The 21,607-nt window shown below is 45.2% G+C and overlaps 1 protein-coding gene across 6 annotated transcripts in view; it reads right to left on the reverse strand.

The window, feature by feature from the left end:
- Positions 1-3,006: 3,006 nt before the first annotated feature.
- The window catches only part of LOC129821382 (histone deacetylase 4-like), a 268,758-nt gene continuing 250,157 nt past the window's right edge, over positions 3,007-21,607 (reverse strand). For all 6 annotated transcript variants that reach the window (XM_055879007.1, XM_055879008.1, XM_055879006.1 and 3 more), the window contains 5 exons: positions 21,143-21,261; positions 17,903-18,036; positions 11,030-11,114; positions 10,655-10,790; positions 3,007-10,345 (listed from right to left, as the gene is read on the reverse strand). In XM_055879007.1, the coding sequence (XP_055734982.1) occupies positions 10,318-10,345; positions 10,655-10,790; positions 11,030-11,114; positions 17,903-18,036; positions 21,143-21,261 (502 nt within the window). In that variant the 3' untranslated portion in view covers positions 3,007-10,317. The remainder of the gene's footprint in view (positions 10,346-10,654; positions 10,791-11,029; positions 11,115-17,902; positions 18,037-21,142; positions 21,262-21,607) is intronic.

Below are 21,607 nucleotides of genomic sequence, written 5' to 3' on the forward strand. Positions count from 1 at the left end.
AGAAGCACTTTCAATGCAGAATCTCTGATATTGACATTGAAGGAATCCTCATCCTAAAACAGGAAACAAGCATGGCTTCATCCGGTTATGAGAATGAACATTGGAAAAGCATCTCACATTATATATATTTTTTTACATTTTAGTGACTTACAGTATTGGGTGCATACATTTTTGTACTCATGCCCCTTGGGAATCGAACCCACAACCCTGGTGTTGCAAGCACCATGCTCTATCAACTGAGCCACACAGGACACCATAAAACCCTGTTCCATCCAAAAGTAGAGGAGCAATGTGCGTGTGAGAGAGTGCTGCAATAGTAGGTCCATCTTCCCACAGTCACTGTGACCTGGAGGCTCATCCCTTCTGTGCCTCTGGCCTGACGCACCATATAACTTATATAACAAATCCTTCCTTATTGTCCCACGGGGAGCAGTGTGCGTGTGTGAAGGGCAAGATACAAAAATTTCACTATCGGGGCCCCGTCATAAATATGGGATCCTCATTGCCTGTAGGTCTCATGGTTAGGGTTTCCAATAAGTGTGATCTGTCATTTTCGGTGCTTGTCATCCTCCAGCTTTCCTCGTCCTTATCCATAGCCACCACGGCCACTCAGGCCTGCAATTAAAAAGAATACTGGAGGATGAGCTACGTTCAGGGACGAGGCCTTTTCTAATATGGGAGCTGGTAATGACAGCGCCAACTGATGCTGGGAGGCAGGAGGATGGGTGAAGAGAGAGAGAGAGCGAGACATAGAGAGGAACAGGGAGTGATAACCACAGACCGAACTGTCATTGTGGGATTAAACAGAAAATAGCCGGGGGTTTTCTGCGAAACCAGCAGCCCTGCCTTTGGGGGTTGTTCTGGGGAGTTTTGTTGTAGGATAGAAGCTGCCATTTTGGATTTTGTGGGCTGGCCATATTAGGTTCCAAGACGTGTCGTAACTCAAAGGGGAAAGCCCCGGCCCTTCTTTGACCCTCAGGGCGCGCAGAGGTCAGCCGCCTGCGGTGTGGGATGAAACGGAGTCGTCAACGGGACGTCTGGAGTTCGCAGTGAGACGGCTGGTCTACGTGCTGGGAGTGCGGCCAGTCGCTACTTTGTCCCAGGGCTCCAGGACCCCTAAAAACGAGTGCATTCTTTCGATTTAATGTCGTCTTTCTTAGTCTCGTGGCGTCGCGGAGCCTCCTGACAGGTCTCTTTCACATCGCGTGAGACAGTCAATATTGGCACTCGTGTCTCAGTTCTCTCTGCTCCTATAGAGGTGCTCGAGATGTGTCCAGGTCTCTTTGCCTTAGCCACAGCACCGTGCTCCAACTCCATTGATTTATGAATATTGAAACACCACCTTCACAGTGACGACACCAGCGTCGTTGTTTGTGTATAGGCAGGGGACGACTGAAGAAGAGCGCTCAGCATTGGGACTTTTACTCTCTCCCTGTGTTTATTTGACTGACCAGTGGCAGGCCTGGTTCTGTTTTAGTTTGGAGTGTTTTTTTAAATGTTCCCCCCCAACTTCCTCCAAACACAGACTCACTTGTGTTTATTTGGACACTGGGGTTGACCTTTGGCCCTTCCAAATGGGTGGCTAAGCCTGCTTGTGGCTACTGTGAAGCCGAAGACCTAAAGGTGTCCGCATGCTAAAGTTCGGCTGGCGCCTAGGACCTTCACTTGAAAAATGAGAAAAAAGTGGCAATTGTACTGTTTTTCCATTTTGAGACGCCGTAGAAAGTATACACTTCCTCAATATAGTCCGAATTAATACAGAATACCTCAAGAAATCTGTCATTCATTTTGCAGTTTTTGGTCAATTTTACATCTAGGTTGTTTGGTGCAGTATTTCTTAATGAACACATTCGCATGAAAACGAGTTGCCTCCATTGAATGACAACAAAGACTTCATTGACGAATCCCTACTGTTGATCAGCCACCAATGAAGGGGTGTAAACTTCATCTTGTCTCAGCAAAAAAATGTTGTGTGCCGGAACAGCTGAAACAAAAAACCTTACCGAAGTCCAAAACGAACAAAAACGTCACAAAATGTAATCATAATATATTGCACAAACTCTTCGGGAACTGTTTTGGCTGGGAAGCATGCAGACGCATTAAGCCTCTACTGCTACCGTACATGGCAGTACGGTCAAGGAGGCTTCTCTCTTCGGAATACTAAATACTTACTGTACAGGTCTGGTGCCCGTTCCAATAGTGTAGATTCATCCTTCCTTCTGACCTTAGTCACTGATCTGTAAGGGATTAGGTAAGTGAAAAAGAGATTATTGGCTTCTTGTTTCATTAATCCTTCCCTCCCGGATCTGGGATTTAGGGAACGAAAGAAGTTATTCCTTTATTCAAACATCAATGTTTAGTTGCGGTTGCAGAACAATTCTGTAAATACTCACATATTGTCGACTAGTTTTCATCTTTTGGCTGAAGTGTGGATTGGGATGAGAGGGTTGGGCCAGTAACCAAAAAGGTCGCTGGTTCAAATCCCTTAGCTGACTTGGTGAAAGATCTGCTGATGTGCCCTTGTGCAAGGCACTTAACCCAATTTGCTCCAGGGTTACCGTCAATAATGGCTGATGAGGATGTCTTAGGGGGGAGTGGGATATGCAAAAAACTCATTTCCAATTCCCACGTGTATGATATACACTTGTACATGTGTGAAATACACTTGTACATGTGTGAAATAGAACAAATGTAAGCAAGCATCGAATTACTATTATTTACAGAAAGCTGACCGCAACATCAGAGCGGCTAAGACACTCTAAATGCCAAGCACTCAGCAACACAGATGTTTCATGGCGTTTATGAAGGCACTTTGTGTTAACTCATTTGACGCCTTTCATTTCAACGAAACAATGTATGTCCTGAAGTTTGTCAGTATCTGGGTGTGTGATTCATGTATGATTCAAGATGGGCCTCGAGTTTGCATGACAGTCATTTAGACTTTTTCCTTTTTGTTCAACCACTCATCTGACCATAGCCCCTAGGATAAAAAACAACAAGGCATAGTGGTTTTTCCAAAACATTTTACTTTATAGTGTAGATGTCAAAGAGAAAATGTTAGAGCTAAGGTCCCGGGAAAAAAGTACTATTCTGTAACAATGGAGAGAACAAGAGTCAAAAGAAAACAATATAAAAACATAATGCATTTCATACATTCTGTAAACCTATAACTGTTCTTTTTCTTACCACAGTGGTCACAGATATTACTGGCTGAAGTGGAATGACGACAAAATAGGCCATTCATCTGAACAGAGCCCTTTGATATCTCCAGATGCCTCGAAAACAAAACGTCTCCCCGTACCAACTTCAAATGATATAATAAGTTGGTCTCTCCTGTTGTCTCCTGTCGTTTAGTTTCCCTCAAACAGTTTTTGTGCACAAATACAGTCAAATCTATTGTCTGTATGTCACAAGTGCTAGATCAAGATGTTGTAAAATATTAAGTCGTTCAGTTTGTTGTTGATCTTTTTTTTTTTTTTTACATGTAAAAAGCACATCTGTCAGACCAACATGGAGTGCCGTTCTTCCTCATCGTCAATTGCGGGGGGAAAGAAAAATAGGTTGCAAAAAAACAAGTTCTTGCGTCATGCTTCGCTCCCGAATCCCGACGCTGTGATAAAAACGTACTTCTGTCCATTCAGTGCTTTTTGTCTTGTGCAGATAAGTTACAGGGACAGAGACAGGCATGCGGACACACAAAACCATGCAGAGAAAGTTAGAGGTGGTGGAAGAGGAATGGCGCAGAATCCGGCAACCAGGCCCTTTAAATAAACGACAGACAATCCTCAGGCCTTTTGTGAGAAGAGGAGAAAAAAACAGGAGAAAAATAAAAAAATAATAAAACAAAGAAAAACAAAACAAATGGAATGTCTGTAGAGCACGAGAATGTTCAAATTGACTATCTGGACACTATGATAACCAGATAGTATAAAGTCCCTTTGAGAAAGATTGCTTGAATACAAGTGACTAAACCATAACTGCCAATTGCTCAGGCTGGTGCACTGAGCATTCTGGGGGAGCTCTGGATGATCGGTTACTATTGTGCCCCAATACAATAACAACAACCACAACTGTGACGCAGACTCGACTATCAATTCATACTCCACCCTCTTGGCTGAGACTGGATCCATTGAGGTGACCCTTGACCTCACTAGTCGTCTGCTACAGCCGTCAGAGAGGAGCAGTTTGGGCTGGATGAGGTCAAAGGGAGAGGGGGGGGGGGGGGGACTTTTGATGGGTTAACTATGACACCTGGGCTTATGGTGATTAATCATTATAGGGAAACTCTTGTGTAATTATCATGTCATTCCAAGACAGGCCCTTCGGGAACAGTGGCATGTATTCATGGATGCAAAGGGAAGCCAGGCTTCCCCCAAAATGGAAGAAAAATAACATATAAAATAATGTATCTTTCGTCTCTCTGTGTTTCATCATTTTCCTTCAATTCGCAAGAGGCTGAATGTATCTCACCGGAGAAAGCATCCAAGCGAGCAAAAACAGTGCCGTTCTGTCTCTGTATGTGTAGGCCATCTATCTGATGCTGTCTGGTCAAAAAGAGTATGATATCGTTGCTGCCCATAGCATTGAATGCAAGGGAAGCCAGGGAGCATTTGCCTTCCTTGATATTTGTTATATACAATAACAGCCAATCAGCCTTGAGCTAAACTGAGCGAGTTCAACTGTGAATGGTCCTGGCACACCAAAAAAAAGTGTTATGGGAAGTCAGTTTGGATTTGGCTTCACACTAATCACTTCAAATAAAGTCAACTGTCATTGACAGAAAAAAGATTGAATTGTTGCATCTCGTTGTGTTTTTGTCCTTTGGTGGCTAGCTAAAATTGTCCCTTTACTAAATGAGTCATGGACGGAGATAGGGATTTGGACTTGTGGTTTTACTTAATTATCCATACTGGCCAATGATTTTAACGGCAAGTCGGTTCTAACCGTAAATTCATACATTTGTGCCTCTGGTCTGAGAGGATAGAAGTTCAATATGTAGCTAGATGTAGTTGGTGAATGTTAATTAGCTGGCTAATTGTTGCCCATGAAAGGAAGTTAAGCTAGCGACAAAGCATTTTAGCCAGGTAGCCTAGGACAACAAAAACTAAAAACGTGTACTGTATGACAGAGTCATAAACCGTTTCGGCAAGAGAGGGGGATGGCATTGGCGTTACTTTACAAGTAGGGTGAGTCAACATGTTTTTTCTACTTCATTGCACACACACAGAGAAATCAGTACTATGGACAGGCACATCCTATTTAGCTTACGTTGATTGGACTGAATGGCTTTTGGAATATTTTAGTTGTCACTGTATTAGACTAAGCATCAGTGATTTGATCATGTTGAAATGGTGCTGGAATAGTGGAGGCAGCTCCTGTTTTCTTTGCGGTTTGCGGTAACTCTCCGGTGTCCTAAATCAAGTTGTTTAGTAGTCCAAAAAATGTCAGAAACATTAACTTGATTGACCATGCTGTAGGTCATGTAACTGTTTGTTACAATATACTTTGTGGATAGATGTTCCACTGGATATATGCTGCTCCCCAGTTTGGTGGTGAAACAAAGCTGTGGTTGAATTTATTCTGCCACCGTGTCTCCTTATTGTCTCGGCCTTTAGGCCTGTATACATCACGGTGGCAAGGCATATGAACTAACGGGTTATAGAGCAAACCACGCAATTATCACAACACATAAGTTGCAATATGGCTTTTTTTACTGGCTTGGCTTCCCCAGTGATTTTATCCAAGCTCCGCTACTGCTTCTGAATTACAAATCCTTAGATAGTATACAGAAGGTTTTACAAAACACAGCTAGAGTGTTTGGTTGCAGGTCAGAAAGGGTTACCTATGTAAGAGTGTGAAATTCCACTGTAACCCCATGTTTACATGGGTGGGTTGTCACATTGTTTTAATGGAGAAGGAAATTCAATATAAGAGACAAGCGACTTGTCCTTTCCCTTTGTTTGGGAACAGCCTTTCTACTCCTCTATGTAGTGTCAGGAAGTAGTAATAGAGCCTAGGTCAGTGGTGTATACTGTAGAGAAACAGACACCAAATGGGATGCTACTGTACTGAACCCTCAGCCAATGGCAGCCAGGAATAATGAACAGTGCCCTCGGCGACACCAGGAAGGGCCGAACCAGACCGGGTAATGAAACATGAGCATATGACTTTGCAATTCAAATTCTCTTTTCCCCAAAACAAGATTGTAATTTCTTAGAAGATATAATATACTTATAGATGTGTTGTCATATATAAATCTACCATGAACACCCAGCATAGTAAATACACAACTGTTGGAATCGTTATACAAAGTAGAAATATTTGCACACAACCCCAGAACGTTTCACCGTGAAAAGGAACTGTACAAAGTGTAAGAGAGAGAAAGAACTCAAAAGAATACAAAATGACAGGAAAACAACTCAAAAGTAGAACAACCAAAGACACTGGAGCCCACTGCTTAAGACAACGGGGACAAAACGGAAACAAGAGAAGAGACAAAGATGGGTAAAAACAACACGGATGGAGGAGTCATCAAAACAACCGTGGTGGAAACATCCAGAAGAAAGATCCACGCAGAATCTTCTCAGTTCTTCCTCGTTTACCAAAAGTAGAAAAAAAGGGATTATGACGTCAATGAAACAACGTAGAAGGTAGTTGCCAAGAGGCGAAACATGAGTTGGGGGGGGGTTCAATATACCGTATTCAGATCACTACTTTCATTCATTCTCTGTATTCTGAGCTATAGGTGTTTGTGAACTAAGTCAAATGTATGTAGTTAGAGACACGGTTATTTAATGTGTCTCACACACACAAGGTTAAAAACCCTTTCCTGTGCCTAAAAACACACACCTAGCAGTAGCTATGATGACTGTGTCAATGTATAAAGGGTTTGTTTACTGGATTGTGACATGTGACACACACACACACACTCAGTAGCACCTGACACTTGGGGAGCAGCTGTGTCTAACAAGGAGCGTGGACCGAATGTCAGAGAATATGGGTGCCACTTGCTCCCCTCTGTAAACTCACGAAGGTGGGTACACGTCTGTCTAACTGCTCTGTCACCATGGTAACACAAAGACTCATGAGCTTTGTGGTTGTTTATCTCTGTGAACAAAGCAAAAAAAGAACGGCAAATTGTGGGTAGAGCCCCTAAATGAAGGTAAGAGCATCTGAACATTGTGACATCACAACGTTTTGAAGGGTGAGGTGTGTAAAGACAGAAATTGGTCAACTGTTATAATTCCCTCACAGAGAACAATTTTGAACGTAAAATCATGATAGCAATATCTGTCCTATGTGGTTACAATACTACGTGGCACCAGGCTATTGAGCTGATAGCAACGTCACGCTTTGGCATAATTTCTTGTCTTACTACAACTATTTTTGAACAGCATTCTAGTTTAAAATGGCAAATCTCTCTAGTACAGACTACAGTGCATGCTAGCTAACTCTTTCGTAGAGGTGGCGTGTATTTGGTAAAGGGTTTACATACCAGACGATCGCTACATCGTTGGCTGATGTTTCAAGCATTGAAGGCTCTCGTTCCACTGAAAAAGACTCGACCGTGTTAGTCCCTGTGTAGCACGGCAACTACCTTCGAAACGATAGTAAAGGGGTTACAACAAGTAGTGTACGACTTGGATTTTGTGTGCCGGTAGTCAGCTGCGGTGAGCTCCTTCCCAAGTCAAGCACCGACAACAAGGTCAAATGGATCAGGGTGGGACAGAAGGCTACAGGGAAGTCAGGGTAAACATGCCAAGGGCTTCCAGTCTATGTGCCATCGTATCGGCATTGCCAGTCTCACTACCACAAAAGGCGATGAGACGTGAGAGCGAGAGGAGGGCACCTCTCTCCCTCCAAAACAAATTTAAGGCAAAGCTCTTCGTCTTGAGTTCATCGGGAAATCCGCCAGGCAGGAACTAGAAAGGCACAAAACTCAGTCTTTTTACAGTCGGTCATCTCAAACCAGAAGACCTGGGGCCTCATTTATCAACCGCTGCGTACATTTCTTACAAAATTTTGCCGTACGTGGACATTCTAGGATTTGTGTGCAGAACAAATGATTGGGATTTATCAAACTGTTGCTCGCAACCTATACGCATGTTTTCATTGATTAAATCAGAGCCATACTATATTTGTGCACTCGTGAACGAGCGTTACCACCCTGCCTGGAAAAACGCCCTCCATTCACCTTTTATGGTAACAAAAACACCCTCATTTGCTGTATAATTTGGAGATATTGGAACTGGGCCATGATAGTCACTAAAAAGAAAGTGCAAGGGTAAATGTGATCACATTTCTGTAGAGGTGTGGGCAGAATGTAGTCATCTTTTGCAGTGACTTTTTTAAACTATAGAGAGTGCCAAACACTGGCCATGTATTCGGCAAGATTGACTGTCTATTGAACAATTGAAAAGTAAATGCTGCTTAGAGCCCAGACTTCTATGCAAAAGACGAATTGTTGTTCAATATTTTGTTCATCAATACATGATCGTGTTAATGTTTCCTGCTTTGGCATAGACTCTGAGATTAAATAGGCTATGATGTCGCGCTCCTATCGCACAAGGATACTTTAGCCTACCTATACTGTCATAGACTACTTGTCACGTTCCTGACCGGTTTTCTGTTATTTTGTATGTGTTTGACGGTCAGGGCATGAGTTTGGGTGGGTAGTCTATGTTATGTGTTTCTATGTTTGTTAAGGGTGACCTGATATGGCTCTCAATTAGAGGCAGGTGGTTTTCATTTCCTCTGATTGAGAGCCATATTAAGGTAGGTGTTTTCACACTGTTTGTATGTGGGTGGTTGTCTCCTGTGTCAGTGTCTATGTAAGTTACGCCACATGGGACTGTTTCGGTTTGTTTGTTCGGTTTATGTAGTCTGTTCCTGTTTCATGCGTTCTTCGTGTCATGTAAGTTCATATGTTCAGGTGCGTCTACGTCGTTTGTTCTTTTGTAGTTTGTTAAAGTGTTTTCGTGTTTTTTCGTCTTTCATTTAATAAATCATGTCATATCAAGAAGCTGCATTTTGGTTCAATCCCTGCTCCTCCTCTTCGGATGAAGAGGAGGAGGAACGCCGTTACACTACTGGTCTATTTACTTTCGAGCATGCTTGGCTATTGAATGAGAGATGGATAAATGGTAGCGTAATATTTGTTGTGTAGCGGAAATGAACCAGTCATGTCAGAAAAGGAGAGACATGTCCTGCAATATGATTGATTTAGGCCCATATAATAAAAGTTAAATAAATATATTAAGCGACATGCTGCTATGTGATCTCCTTACCAACGGCAAATGCATCTGTTTTATCAATAGGCATATACATTTTTATGTTTTTATCAGCCTACCATTATTATAATTCCCGTGCATCAAACACCTACATTTCCTCCAAAATAACAATATTTACTTGCAATACGGTTGATCAACCACTAGAAGTTGTGCGTGCGCATGGTCTGAGATTTCAGTGGATATACGCACACTTTCCCATCAAGTTCAAAATTGATAACCACTAACCTTTGCGGGAAAACTGGCGCACGCAAGGTTGAGACTTTTTTTTGTGCGCACGCACCTTTGATAAACAAGGCCCCAGGTCACCTGTCCATCGGGTTCTCCTTCTCTTTTCCTCGCTTTATACCTTTCCTCTTCTGTAAAAAAAAAAAAAAACGCCTGCTTTTGCCAATCGGAAAATGTGCCAAGAAATATCAGCAAACCCTGTCGACATCTCTCCTTTCTCAAAGTCTTTCATGAATGGTAACAATCAAACATTCGTAAACAAAGAAGTAATTACATCACAGGGCTCGGTTGCTGTTTCTCCTGAACGGAAGAGGAAAAAGGAAAAAATGACAGAAAGAGAAAAACGAAAGGAGATGGCTGAATGAGAAATTCTGCGTCTGGAGCAGTACTTCGAACGTAGCGAGTGTGTCTGTTCCCCCCCAAAAAAATCACAGACACTCAATGTTGCCAGCGTGGGATGATTTAAAGTCACCTTAGATCCCACCCGTCCTGGAGTAAAGACCTGACAAGACCTGGCAACCCGGGGCTCCTTGTGTTCTGCCTCCCCACGTAGAGACGGAACCACATCGGGGGCGTTTTAGTCCGTCCATTCTGGGCGAGTGAGATAGTGACGTCTTCCATTTCCGTTTCATACCAAGTCGTTTTATACGTTGCCCCCTGTCCCCCGGGGCTGATGCGCCTCCTAGACAGGGTGCGAGTGGGGCCAAGGGGTGGGTCAAATTGAAATGGAGGTTGGCTGAGTACTAAATGGGAGACCTAAATTGGAGAACTTGAGTGTCTCTGAATGGTGAAGGGGGCTTGGTCAGCCCTCCATAGGCTCCTCCTCGCTCCTGGAGAAAGAAGGGACAATGACACCTGTCACAGGCTGCACTTCCACACTACACATGTCAACTGCAGGAAGGTGTGAGACTAGTGAGTATCAGAAACCTTTGCACATTTAGCTTGGATCAAAATGTTATTTAAAAAAACAATTTTACTGAAGAGCTAAGCTTTTGGTCGATGTGACCTTCGGCGTAAAACACACACACACACACACACACACACACACACACACACACACACACACACACACACACACACACACACACACACACACACACACACACACACACACACGCAGGCCTCACGAGGGGACGTACTTCCTCTGCTTGTTGGCCACAGAGAGGGAGGCCATGGCGGTGACGGTCTCAGCCTCCTCCGACTCACACCGGCAAGCCTCGCTCAGAGAGTAGCCCAGCGTGGAGGCCCCGCGCTGCAGAGAGCGCCAGTTTTTACCTACAGGACAGGACAAAGGTGAAAGGTTAAAGGATCATGATAATAACATAGAGAAAGTACACCAGGGGTCAAACAACTTCAGTCATCCAGGGCGGAGTGCTGCTGTTTTTCTGATCTAAGACCATCGTTGAGATTTGATGGTAAATGCACACTGGCAAATCAAATCTCTGAATCATTCTGTGGTTCTAGCAGATAGAGTGGGGCTATTTCCTGTGTGAGTAGAGTAGAGCGACACTCACTGTGTGCCTCCAGCACCTTCTCCATGGAGTGAACAGCGTTGGGGTTGGGCCTCTGCTGCATCACCTCCTCAGGGATAGGATCCAACTGGGGAGACACACACACACACACACTGGAGTGAGTGACAGGTTACATACAACACGGCAATAGCAGAACAGAAAAAAACTGAAGATCATAACTTGATTACTTCTGACTGTGGACTTCTGCCCAGTGTTGAATCACCCAGCCAGCCCAGCGGTGGAGAACATTTGGACGCAATAACAATAGGCTCACAGATGCACTGTAGCCTCCCACTCAAGGAGCTACTCTCCACCACAGGCTACAATGTGTGCTTTTGTGCTGGGTCCCACTTTGCACACACACACACACACACACACACACACACACACACACACACACACACACACACACACACACACACACACACACTATGGGAATAGAGAGTCAGACGAAGCCATGAAGGAGAGGAGAGAGGAAACGGGGGCATTCCCCAAGCTGCCTTTCCAATCCGGAACGATTCCATTTCCCTCTGGCTCACAGTGTGTACTGCTTTTTTTCACCTTGTGAGCAGAACCCCCCCCCCCCCCCAAAAGCCCCAAATGCTTCTATGTATAAACACCGAAATAAATAAAGGCAGGCAGCTGTATTTTTTGCCCTATTATAACCTTGCTCGAAAACTGAAAAGTGGAGGAGAAGCTAGAAAAAGTCTTGAAACATTAGAAGAAGGAAGACGAGAGAGAGAGGAAAAAGGGATGGCCGGTCGGTCCCGTTCGGCCAAGGCTGGAAGTTTTCTTTTAATTAAAACAAATAGAGGGTGGGAGGGGGTGAGGAGGGCGACGGGAGAGGCCAGTCTAAGGAGAGGGATACTTTAATCCGGCTGTGACACGACAAGCTGCATCATACACACACACACACACACAAGGGTACACACTCACGGGCGCACACACAAGCACGCACTCGCTCAAACGCACACACGCAAGCAAGTAAGTGTGCAAGAACGCATGTGTACACACACACACACACACACACACACAAACATTCACACTCTCACTCACTCACACGCAACATTTTCTAGCCCCTTGGCCTCTTTAGTACAACCTTACATAGTCTAATCTTCTTTCAGAACACGACAAGACCTTGGGATGGGTCCCTTCAATCGAACCTGCATTGCTGTATAGTATCACATAATGTTTTGTGGTACTGAAAAACTCACACATACTGTTGTCCTATCATTTACTCCCTTGAGTTGAGCAGCAGTGGTGCACATGGATGTCTGTCATGCAACTCCGGCACCTTTTGAGGAAACAGGCCTCAGAGCGCGGGTCTGTCAGTACTAAGATCAGGGGTTGGCGCTGGTCCAGTGCACACTTGCATGTACAGACAACAAAGCACTTTGTTCAATTTAGGCGTCACTTATGCCAGGCCACCGGAGAGCCCTTAGTGATGCCCACCAAATAGAGTGACCTTACACTCAAAGCACGTTAAAAAAAAGCTGGGACACACTGCTAAACCATTCAAATACTGCTGAGTTCGGTCCCTATCACTCATCCTTCTGTCTAGTTTTGATCTTATTTTCTCTCGTTCCTCACAGGAACAAGCCAAGGCTCCATGAATGTGTGCCCATTACTGTGTTTGTGGTTTTCAGTGGATCACTTCCAGTTCCTAGCAGCCCAGTCATCTCTCCACCACTACCCCTCCTCCTCCACTACCCCACTACTACCCCCAGAGACCCCCTGCCTCCAGCCTGGCCTTGCACCATAGCCAGGGAGGGGGTCCCCACACGGGGCCAGGCCGGGGGGCTCTGTGGGCTGTCTGTCTGTCAGTTTGACGAGCAGCTGTGCCGCACGCCTATAAACTTTAATGGCTCTTGTCAGCGCGCTACGGACCTGCCTGGCAGGTATGACACACACGGCGCCCCCCTACGGCATCCACCGTGACGCAGAGCGTTTATTTGAGTTTCTAACCCCTCTAACCAAACCTCTCTTCCCTCTTCTCCACCTCTCCTTCATCCCTCCATCTTCATAGCGAGATAACCATTGCCTTTTTCCAACAGAGAGAGCGAGAGACAGAGCCAGAGCCACAGAGAGAGAGAGACAGAGAGATAGAGAGACAGAGAGAGAGAAGAGCTTTTGTTGGAGGACAGTATACTATCACTGTCCGTTGCTGCCTGCTTAAATCCAAATCTGTCTGTTTGAGTGTGTGGCACGGCCTTCAAACGCATGCCGTTGAACCCAACAAATAAAATACAAATTCTGTGAAAGGCGGTGAAACCGTAACACTGGGTGGGAGGAATTTTACTTGTTCAGTAGACTCAAGACATCTATTGTTTGTTGGTTGCTTGGTCGGGGCGAAGGATCGATCGCCGACACCGGTTGATTACGCTAGTTTAACGAGCTAACTACGTATCGAGCAAAGCAGGTGGCCTTTTATGCAGCGCCGGTACATTTCTGTTCTCTAAAGAGAGTGAAACGCTAAAGCCTGAGAGGGCCAGGTGAAATGGACCACGCTTACTGTAGCTGGAGTGTAAACACCAGGGATAACTTCGTCAGCGACTAGCAACAATTGGCGTATTAGCCTGTTGTTGATCACATAATCGCTAACGACCCCAATTTGGAGGAGGGGGCGCAACATCTGCTTGCGAACATTTGTCAATTAGTCACGAGGTCAGAGTTGACTGGCATCGACACCAATGCATCATTCATGAGAAATTTAACTAGAGAGGCTTTAGTGATTATACACTCAAAGCGTAAAGTTGACTCACCGATTTGTATCATCCCCCCCCCCAAGCTAATCCAAGCCACTTTCAAAAGGAACCCAACGCTCGCTATAGCAAAGCTAGTCTTAACCTGGCAATAAAATGGGGGAATATGTTTCTCACTGTGGAGTGCCCAGTAAAATGCTTGATGGACACACTACAGTCACACAGGAGGCAGTGGGGCTGTAAACCCAATCTAGACGTTTGGCCCCGATTGTGGACCTGTCTTAACCCCTAGTATGTCTACATTAGAGACCTTATTCTTAGGCCAATGAGAGACCAATGATCATTTTTGGTAATGCATTTTAGTTTAGTGTTTTAGTTCAGTAATTTGAGTGTTGCTCGAATAACTGAAAGCCCTGCCTCTGACTTCACAAACAAATACAGCCGCAGACTAGCATCTCTACGTAACATACACATCCACGAACACACAAGACCCCTTTCCCCCCTCTCTATTAGCCACATCAAACTGCCGCTGGCGAGTCATTACGCTGCATTCCACCTCCGTTACACTGGGCCTTTTGCAAAGACTCTGATAAAACACTCGCATCCGGCCATTGTGATTAGCAACGTTTTAACTTTCTTCTTTTATCTGTTTGTCTCCACTGCCTTGCGTTTCTCCCTCTCGTGCCATTTCAACTTGTTGAACGGGTCAACACACTAACGAGGGACTGATCTGCACTTGTTCGTAGACTGACAGGGCTCTTGCCAAACACCCAATGAGAAAAGGCAATGCAAATCACAGTGGGTCTGGCCAATCACCAGTGTTTAAATACGGCGGCAGCTCATGGCCAGTCAAAGGCGACTAATGAGCCGTGTGTTCTAACTCCTTATCAACGGGTGTTGTGGCGTTGCGTTTTTCCTCTTGCCCAACACCCGGCGTGAAACTCGAACCCCAGAGCTCGCTGGTTTATGACAATAGCTTCCTCCCCCGACTTCAAATGATTCCCCAATTTCCTTTGATTCTGCGATCTCTCTAGGCCTGTTGGTGACCCTGTCGGGAGAGGTGTGAGGGTAACCACTTTCAGATGTGGGCTGGTGACGGGGTCCCGGGGAGGAGGGCGAAAAAGGGAGCCTTACAGGGCCAGGGCCTCTTTTTAGACTTCCAGACTCGCTTTGACCTGCCCATTGACCCCACGAAACAACCCTCTCTCCTGGCTACTGAAACATGAGACCATCCCAGTCCTAACCTTTCCAGGAGTAACCTTCCATTCTTCCTCTTCTTATTATTCTCTCTCTCTCCTCTTTCTCTATCCTCCTTCATTGCCTCCATGTATTAAACCAAGTCATTACTCTCAGTGGTAAATTGGAGGAGAAGGGACTTTGGAGAGTGGCGTTGCGGGCTCCCGGTGTGATGTTACTGTAATCGTCGTCATGGCAATGACCTCTGAGTCATTCAAAGGCACCAGTGCAGGTAAACAGATTAAGGTTATTGCATTAAAGGGCCAATCAGCAGTTGCAACATCCCTTTTTGGACTCTTGAAGAATATTGATTAGAAATCCCTCATGAGCATAGTTCGACTGTCTCACCCCATCAGAACCCAAGCTTGTTTTATTCCAATGTTTGTAATCAAAGTAAATGTAAACAAACTTATAGTTTCAAAACATGGATGGTCAGTCCTTGCATCCATAGCTCGGTTTATGAATTTGAGAGTGGTTACATTTCTCCAGCACCAACCATTAGCTTTTTACCAAAACAAGGGCAGGGACAACACTGTTATTGTTTCTACTGCTGATTGCACCTTTAAGGCTCAACAGAACGTTTGTGTAGCTCCCCCTCCAAAGCAAACCTTGTTCCAGCTCAGAACTGTTAAGATCTAGCTCTTCTGACAGGTTAGCATTGCCGTGGAGCTCAAATTCCTTTCCAGACTTTGAGTTTTTTCGGGTGGGTTTAGAACGGTTTGACCGCAATCCACTCCTCTCCAATGCCACAGCTGGTCCCTGTCACTCTAGATCAAAGCTGCAACGGTTGTTCGCTGCTTTCCCTTTCTCTGGGGCGGTTGGTTGCGGTGACCACGTTTCATTAGCGCCGGTTCAGCATTATTGTTCTGTTTGTTTTGCTTCGGGCCCAAGATCCACATTGGAGCAGGGCCATCTGTTTTTTTTACGGTTCCAAGAGCTTATTTACTGCCTTGTCTGGAGGGAGGGCTGGAATAACACAGTCCTCTTATCCCCCAGTCCAGTCTCACCAGACCATTTGATCTCTTCCTAGCGTTTATCGATCTGTACTCAACTTCGCCAGCATCTAGTGCAATACTAACAGCGTGCATGAATAATCATCCTGCATGTACATCCATAACTTCACGGTTAGCCAGCTAAGTACCTTTCCAATATCTCTCACTCGTTGTCCATTTTGCTGGAGTAATACGCGCCGGTGCGCACATGAAAAGAAATCCCAGCAGTGCTTCCAATTTTGTTACCCACTCTATGATCTTATAAGGTAAACCGAAATGCCGAAAAGCCGCTACTGTTTACTTGCCTTTGAATCATGAGGTAGCATTCCGTTTAACAGGTTTACGACAATAAAAATACACTTACACACCACTCTTTGGTGCACTATTAGACTGAGGGGCGGTACATTACGAGTTATAGCCACGTACGCCTCTCGTTAATGGAGGTTTACCAGTTTCACTGGGCTAACTGGCAAACGGTTTAAGCAGGTTCTCTCCTTGTCTATGTCCCAAATGACACCCTATTGGACCATAGTGCTCTGGTCAAAAGGAGTGCACCATAGAGGGAATAGGATGCCGTTTGGGACGCATGTCTTGTCCAACGACAGAAAACACATAGAGGGTGTGTGTTTGTGGCCTGGTCTGGTCTGGTCTGCAGCAACACTTAAGAGACGGTCACTTGCTCAAAATAAATTATGTTTATACAAACGCAGGACGCAGGGGCCTGGAAATGCACTACTATCAGAGGTTCTATTTCAGCCTCTGACCACTGCACTGCCTCTGTATTAGACATGACATCAGCACTTCATCTGTTTATACAGGGTCAGCACTAGCCAAGGGACAGCACTAGCCAAGGGACAGCACTAGCCAAGGGACAGCACTAGCCAAGGGACAGCACTAGCCAAGGGACAGCACTAGCCAACCCGTTTAATTGTCTTCCAATATTTCCGTGTGGACTATTCATTATTCAATATTTAGATAGGACACTATGGTCCCTATGGCTTTCAGCTGGTGCCCACATCACAAGTCCTCTTGATGAACAAAAAGTGTCTGACTTAAATGTATAAGGACAGAAGCCAGACCTCAAATAACTGAAACAGTTATGGTGGCACACACACACACACACACACACACACACACACACACACACACACACACACACACACACACACACACACACACACACACACACACACACACACACACACACACACACACACACACACACACATAGACACTGAAGCAACCATACACTTTCCTCTCCATTTGGTTACAGTATTCTTATGGTGAAGATATTCAAAGCGCCAAAGCATGTTATCATGGAACCAAAATCTAAAATTATATCTAAGCCATGGCCAAGAAAACACTAGACTCCATCCATTATCTTGTGAAAAATCAGCGGGCCTGTGCCATGAATCACAGCAGACAGAAGGCTCTGGTCAAAATGAGTTCACTACGTAGAGAATAGGGCGCTATTTTGGACGACGACAGACAGTTGGTTCAGCTCCAGATCCAGCCTACACACATCCACAATTAACCTCAGATTCTTCAACTTGACCACTGTTACTTCCTCCCTCTCCCTGGCGGTGGTATCCTCCCACACTGGGCGGTGGGGACAGAAAGTGAGACGGGATGGATAAGGGATGGAGAGAAAGAGAGGATGGCGATCTCTGTTAACTCACTGTTCCAGCTCTCTCCACCCCCTCTCTCTCTCTCGGTCTCTCAGTGGGTGGCGGCATTGGGCCAAAGCCCTTTCAGCACCACACCTATGACTGTGCCAACGGCCCAGAAAGACGGCATAACCACCCAGCGCCGTCTGAGCTCTATTCTCACCTCCTGATTGAACTGGATGTGTAGAGACAGGCTCCCTAAACAGGTGGAGTGGCAAATGAATGAAAACAAATAAAGAAATCCCTCCCTCCCTCCCATCCTTCGCTCTCAAGTATTACCTCGATTCCTAGCAGAGCAGAGACGCAGGCTTCGGATGCGTCACAAATAGCAGTGAGGTCGTGGCCCCCCTCCAGGGCCAGTACCATGCGGCCTCCGGCTAGCCCCATCAGCTGCCTGGTCAGATATCCAAAACCTGGGGAAAGGAAGACGCATGTGGTTGGGGTTAGAGTTCGTCCACGGCGACTCTGGAGCTTGGACGGCAATCAAAGAAATGCATACAGAAAGCGAGGGGAAGAGGAGGGAGAAAACAGTATTGCATCATATTTTCTCGTTAGATTTAAGAAAGAGAAGGCACCAGGGACTTACTCGGCCTAAATGCAGAATACGAGTCAGGTTTAATCTGAATAAATGTGGCTTAGTATTTTGGCTCAGGCCGCCTGTGTTTGATCCTCCGGGGGTTTAAGTATATGCATTCCGCCATACCACCCTACCCCCTCCTCGGATCCCCCTCTCTTAGAGACCCAGCTTTAGGCTGAGATCTCAGAGATAGTTTTTGGGAAAGCTCTTTGCTGGCACGCCAGAGTGCTGCTCTACCTGGGCCAAAGACAGGCGCTTCCAAACAAAGTTGAGATCCTGTAGCTTTGTGAACGTGAGGGGAGGTTACATGGACAGGGCCAGAACAGTTGGATCTGATCTGATCTGATCATGTCTGTGTAGCTGGTACTGTGTATGGTAATGTTACTAGAGTCTGGTTACCTTTCGTAAGAGACTGTCATTGGCTATTTAGACTCTTTCAGATCAACCCAGCAAAATAAATCGGATTTTGTCATCCGTCAGAATGGCACATACCACGCATGCTGGCCAGCCGCAATGTCTTTTAAATCTACGTTTTTTTAAAGTGTGGTTGCAAGACTCTTCCTCCTCGTGGCCAGAACTAGTGTTTCTGCATTTACCACTTAGCGTGGGCTCAAACACTTAGATCAATGCAGCCTTTCTCTGGAAGGGATCGAGCAAGATTTGTTCTACTTAGCCAGACTCAGATAAACTCATGGATTCTATTTTTGTGTCTGTAAGTACAAGGTCGTTTCTGGAGTGATTGCTAAATAATGTTAGCGCAATGACTGGAAGTCTATGGGATCAGCTAGCGGATTGCCCTAACACTAGCGGAATTCTTTCAAGTTAAGTCTCAAGTCAAGTAAAAAATGTATCTATACATGCAATGACTGCAAATCTTTGTCTATTTACTGAGGCTACCAAACAGCCCTTTCCCTTATTTTGTCTACAACACGTTTTGATTATGTAATTGTAAAATAGGGACCTTGTAACTGTCTTAAGGGCATGAAATCAGCAGAAGGCAAGGCAGGTTGACGTGGTCAGAGTGTAGATTTATTTACAGGTCTTGGTGATTCAATGGTAAAAGTGCCATATCATTCAAAATATAGAAGTAGATTGACAAAATATACACAGCCCAAAAGAAATTGCTCCTGTGTCAGACTTAGCTTGTCCTATCTGAACCGGCACAGGTAGAGGGCAAGACTGCACAGCCTCCCCTTGAGAAAACAAATCCAAACTGTATAATAGCTCAAACAGGTACATACTGTATATTCACTTGGCCCCTCCCAGGACCATACAGTTACCCCATTGGTATTTACAACCAATAAACTGGTTCTACAATGTAAAAGGCAATTTCCACACCCATTGTTACATTGGTATATTTTTCTTAATCAGACTTATTAACGATATTTCCTCAACATTCATACATGGAAACAATACTTTTCTCTGTTATTCAACACACTGACTCCAAAGCATTGCGCTCAGGCCACCTAGCCTCTTTCCTATTACGCACAACCAGAATGACAGAGACATACAGTAGGACACAGACACACGGAACTCCGACATAACCCGGAAATATGAACAAACGAAACCAGACATTGAATTAAATAAACACAACTGTCTTGTTAACATTCATGTGCACAATAAACATTGCGCCCACTCAGAGGGTAAGAAATGGTTGGCTGAATGAAAATCTATCTTATCAAACAGAAATGTGTTGCAATAAACGACACCGGTATAGAATTATTACATGCTAGCAATTATTGTAGGAATAGGTGGAATATAGATTTAGCACATATGCATTTAAATGTGTGAAAGCAACAGCAAAGAACAGCGTTTGAGTTTGGAGATCGCAAGTGGGGAGACAAGCCTATGGTGCATCCTCACCACAGTAATAATATATGTATTTGTTGTTTTACTCCCTTTTTCTCCCCAATTTCGTGGTATCCAATTGTTAGTAGTTACTGTCTTGTCTCATCGCTACAACTCCCGTGCGGGCTCGGGAGAGACGAAGGTCGTGCGTCCTCCGAAACACAACCCAACCAAGCCACACTGCTTCTTAACACAGCGCGCATCCAACCCGGAAGCCAGCCGCACCAATGTGTCGGAGGAAACCCCTTACACCTAGCGACCTGGTCAGCGCGCACTGAGCCCGGCCCGCCACAGGAGTCGCTAGTGCGCGATGAGACCCTACCGGCCAAACCCTCCCTAACCTAGACGACGCTGGGCCAATTGTGCATCGCCCCATGGACCTCCCGGTCGCGGGAAAGAGTCTCGAAGGCACCGTGATGCAGTGCCTTAGACCACTGCGCCACCCGGGAGGCCCTAGTAATAATACATTTTAACAACAAATTTCAAATGCAAGCGCCATAAGTAAATGATCAATTTCAACCAATTTTGACATTCCAAAAGACCAGCTAGTAGGCCTAATTGTTGCTTGATGCCCCATTGCTGGTGAGCTTGCAAAGTAGACAGTTATTATTCTTGATCACCAAACTATTTTTGGAGCTGCATTTTTATTTATTATGGCAATCCTCTCTCCCTACAACTTCATCTTTGCGCTGCACCCGATCCTATAGCTGTACAGCAAATCAGCAATCTGTTCACTAGTTCACCCGACCTGTGTTGATTGACAGTTTGCTGGTCCAATCAGAGTGCCAATTGTGCATTTCACTAGCCAATATGTTGCACGTTTCATTTGCAAGGTCCGATGCTGCGGCTACTGTCTCTGGCTGCATGGAGAGTAATCCACGGAGACTCTGTGCCACAAAATGAGTGTCAAAACGTTACATGATAATGCCATGATAATTTAAAGTCATCAGTCTCAAGTCAAAGTCGAATCCCGAGTCTTGAGGCTCCAAGTCAAGGTTATTTATTTTATGTCAAGTCAAGTCATCAAATTGGTGACTCGAGTCAGATTCGAGTGTGTTGGTGGAGAGAAAGGGGAAAAGGAGGAAGTCACTTACATTTGGCTGTCAGCCTGTACCCTCCCAGGGGTGACGCATGGCCCTCCACGGCATCGAAGCCAGACGACACCAGCACCACGTCGGGGGCAAACTCATTGGCGATGGGCATCACCACCGTCCTGTGAAGGAGTAAAAAAAGAGTGAGAGTGAGACAAGAAGCAGTCAGTGCCATCATCACCTTCAGTGACTAACCTAAACATACCTACTGGTAGACACCACCTAGAGGCTGATGTTGGTACTGTCCACGCAAACCAATAGACGGGTTGGTTGTTTAGCAACAAAACCGACACGTGCGCAACTATGGGGCAAAACAGACGGGGTTGGCTTAGATTGTTGACGACATGTAAACTATATTTCATCTCCAATGTTTATTGAACACATGAATCAATTTGCACAATGAGAACTTGTTGTCTCTCAAATACATTGTTACAGTTTTTGCCATATTAGCATAGACGTGTCAGTCAA

Source organism: Salvelinus fontinalis, chromosome 23 (assembly GCF_029448725.1).
Source record: "Salvelinus fontinalis isolate EN_2023a chromosome 23, ASM2944872v1, whole genome shotgun sequence".
In the NCBI taxonomy this organism is placed as follows: domain Eukaryota; kingdom Metazoa; phylum Chordata; class Actinopteri; order Salmoniformes; family Salmonidae; genus Salvelinus; species Salvelinus fontinalis.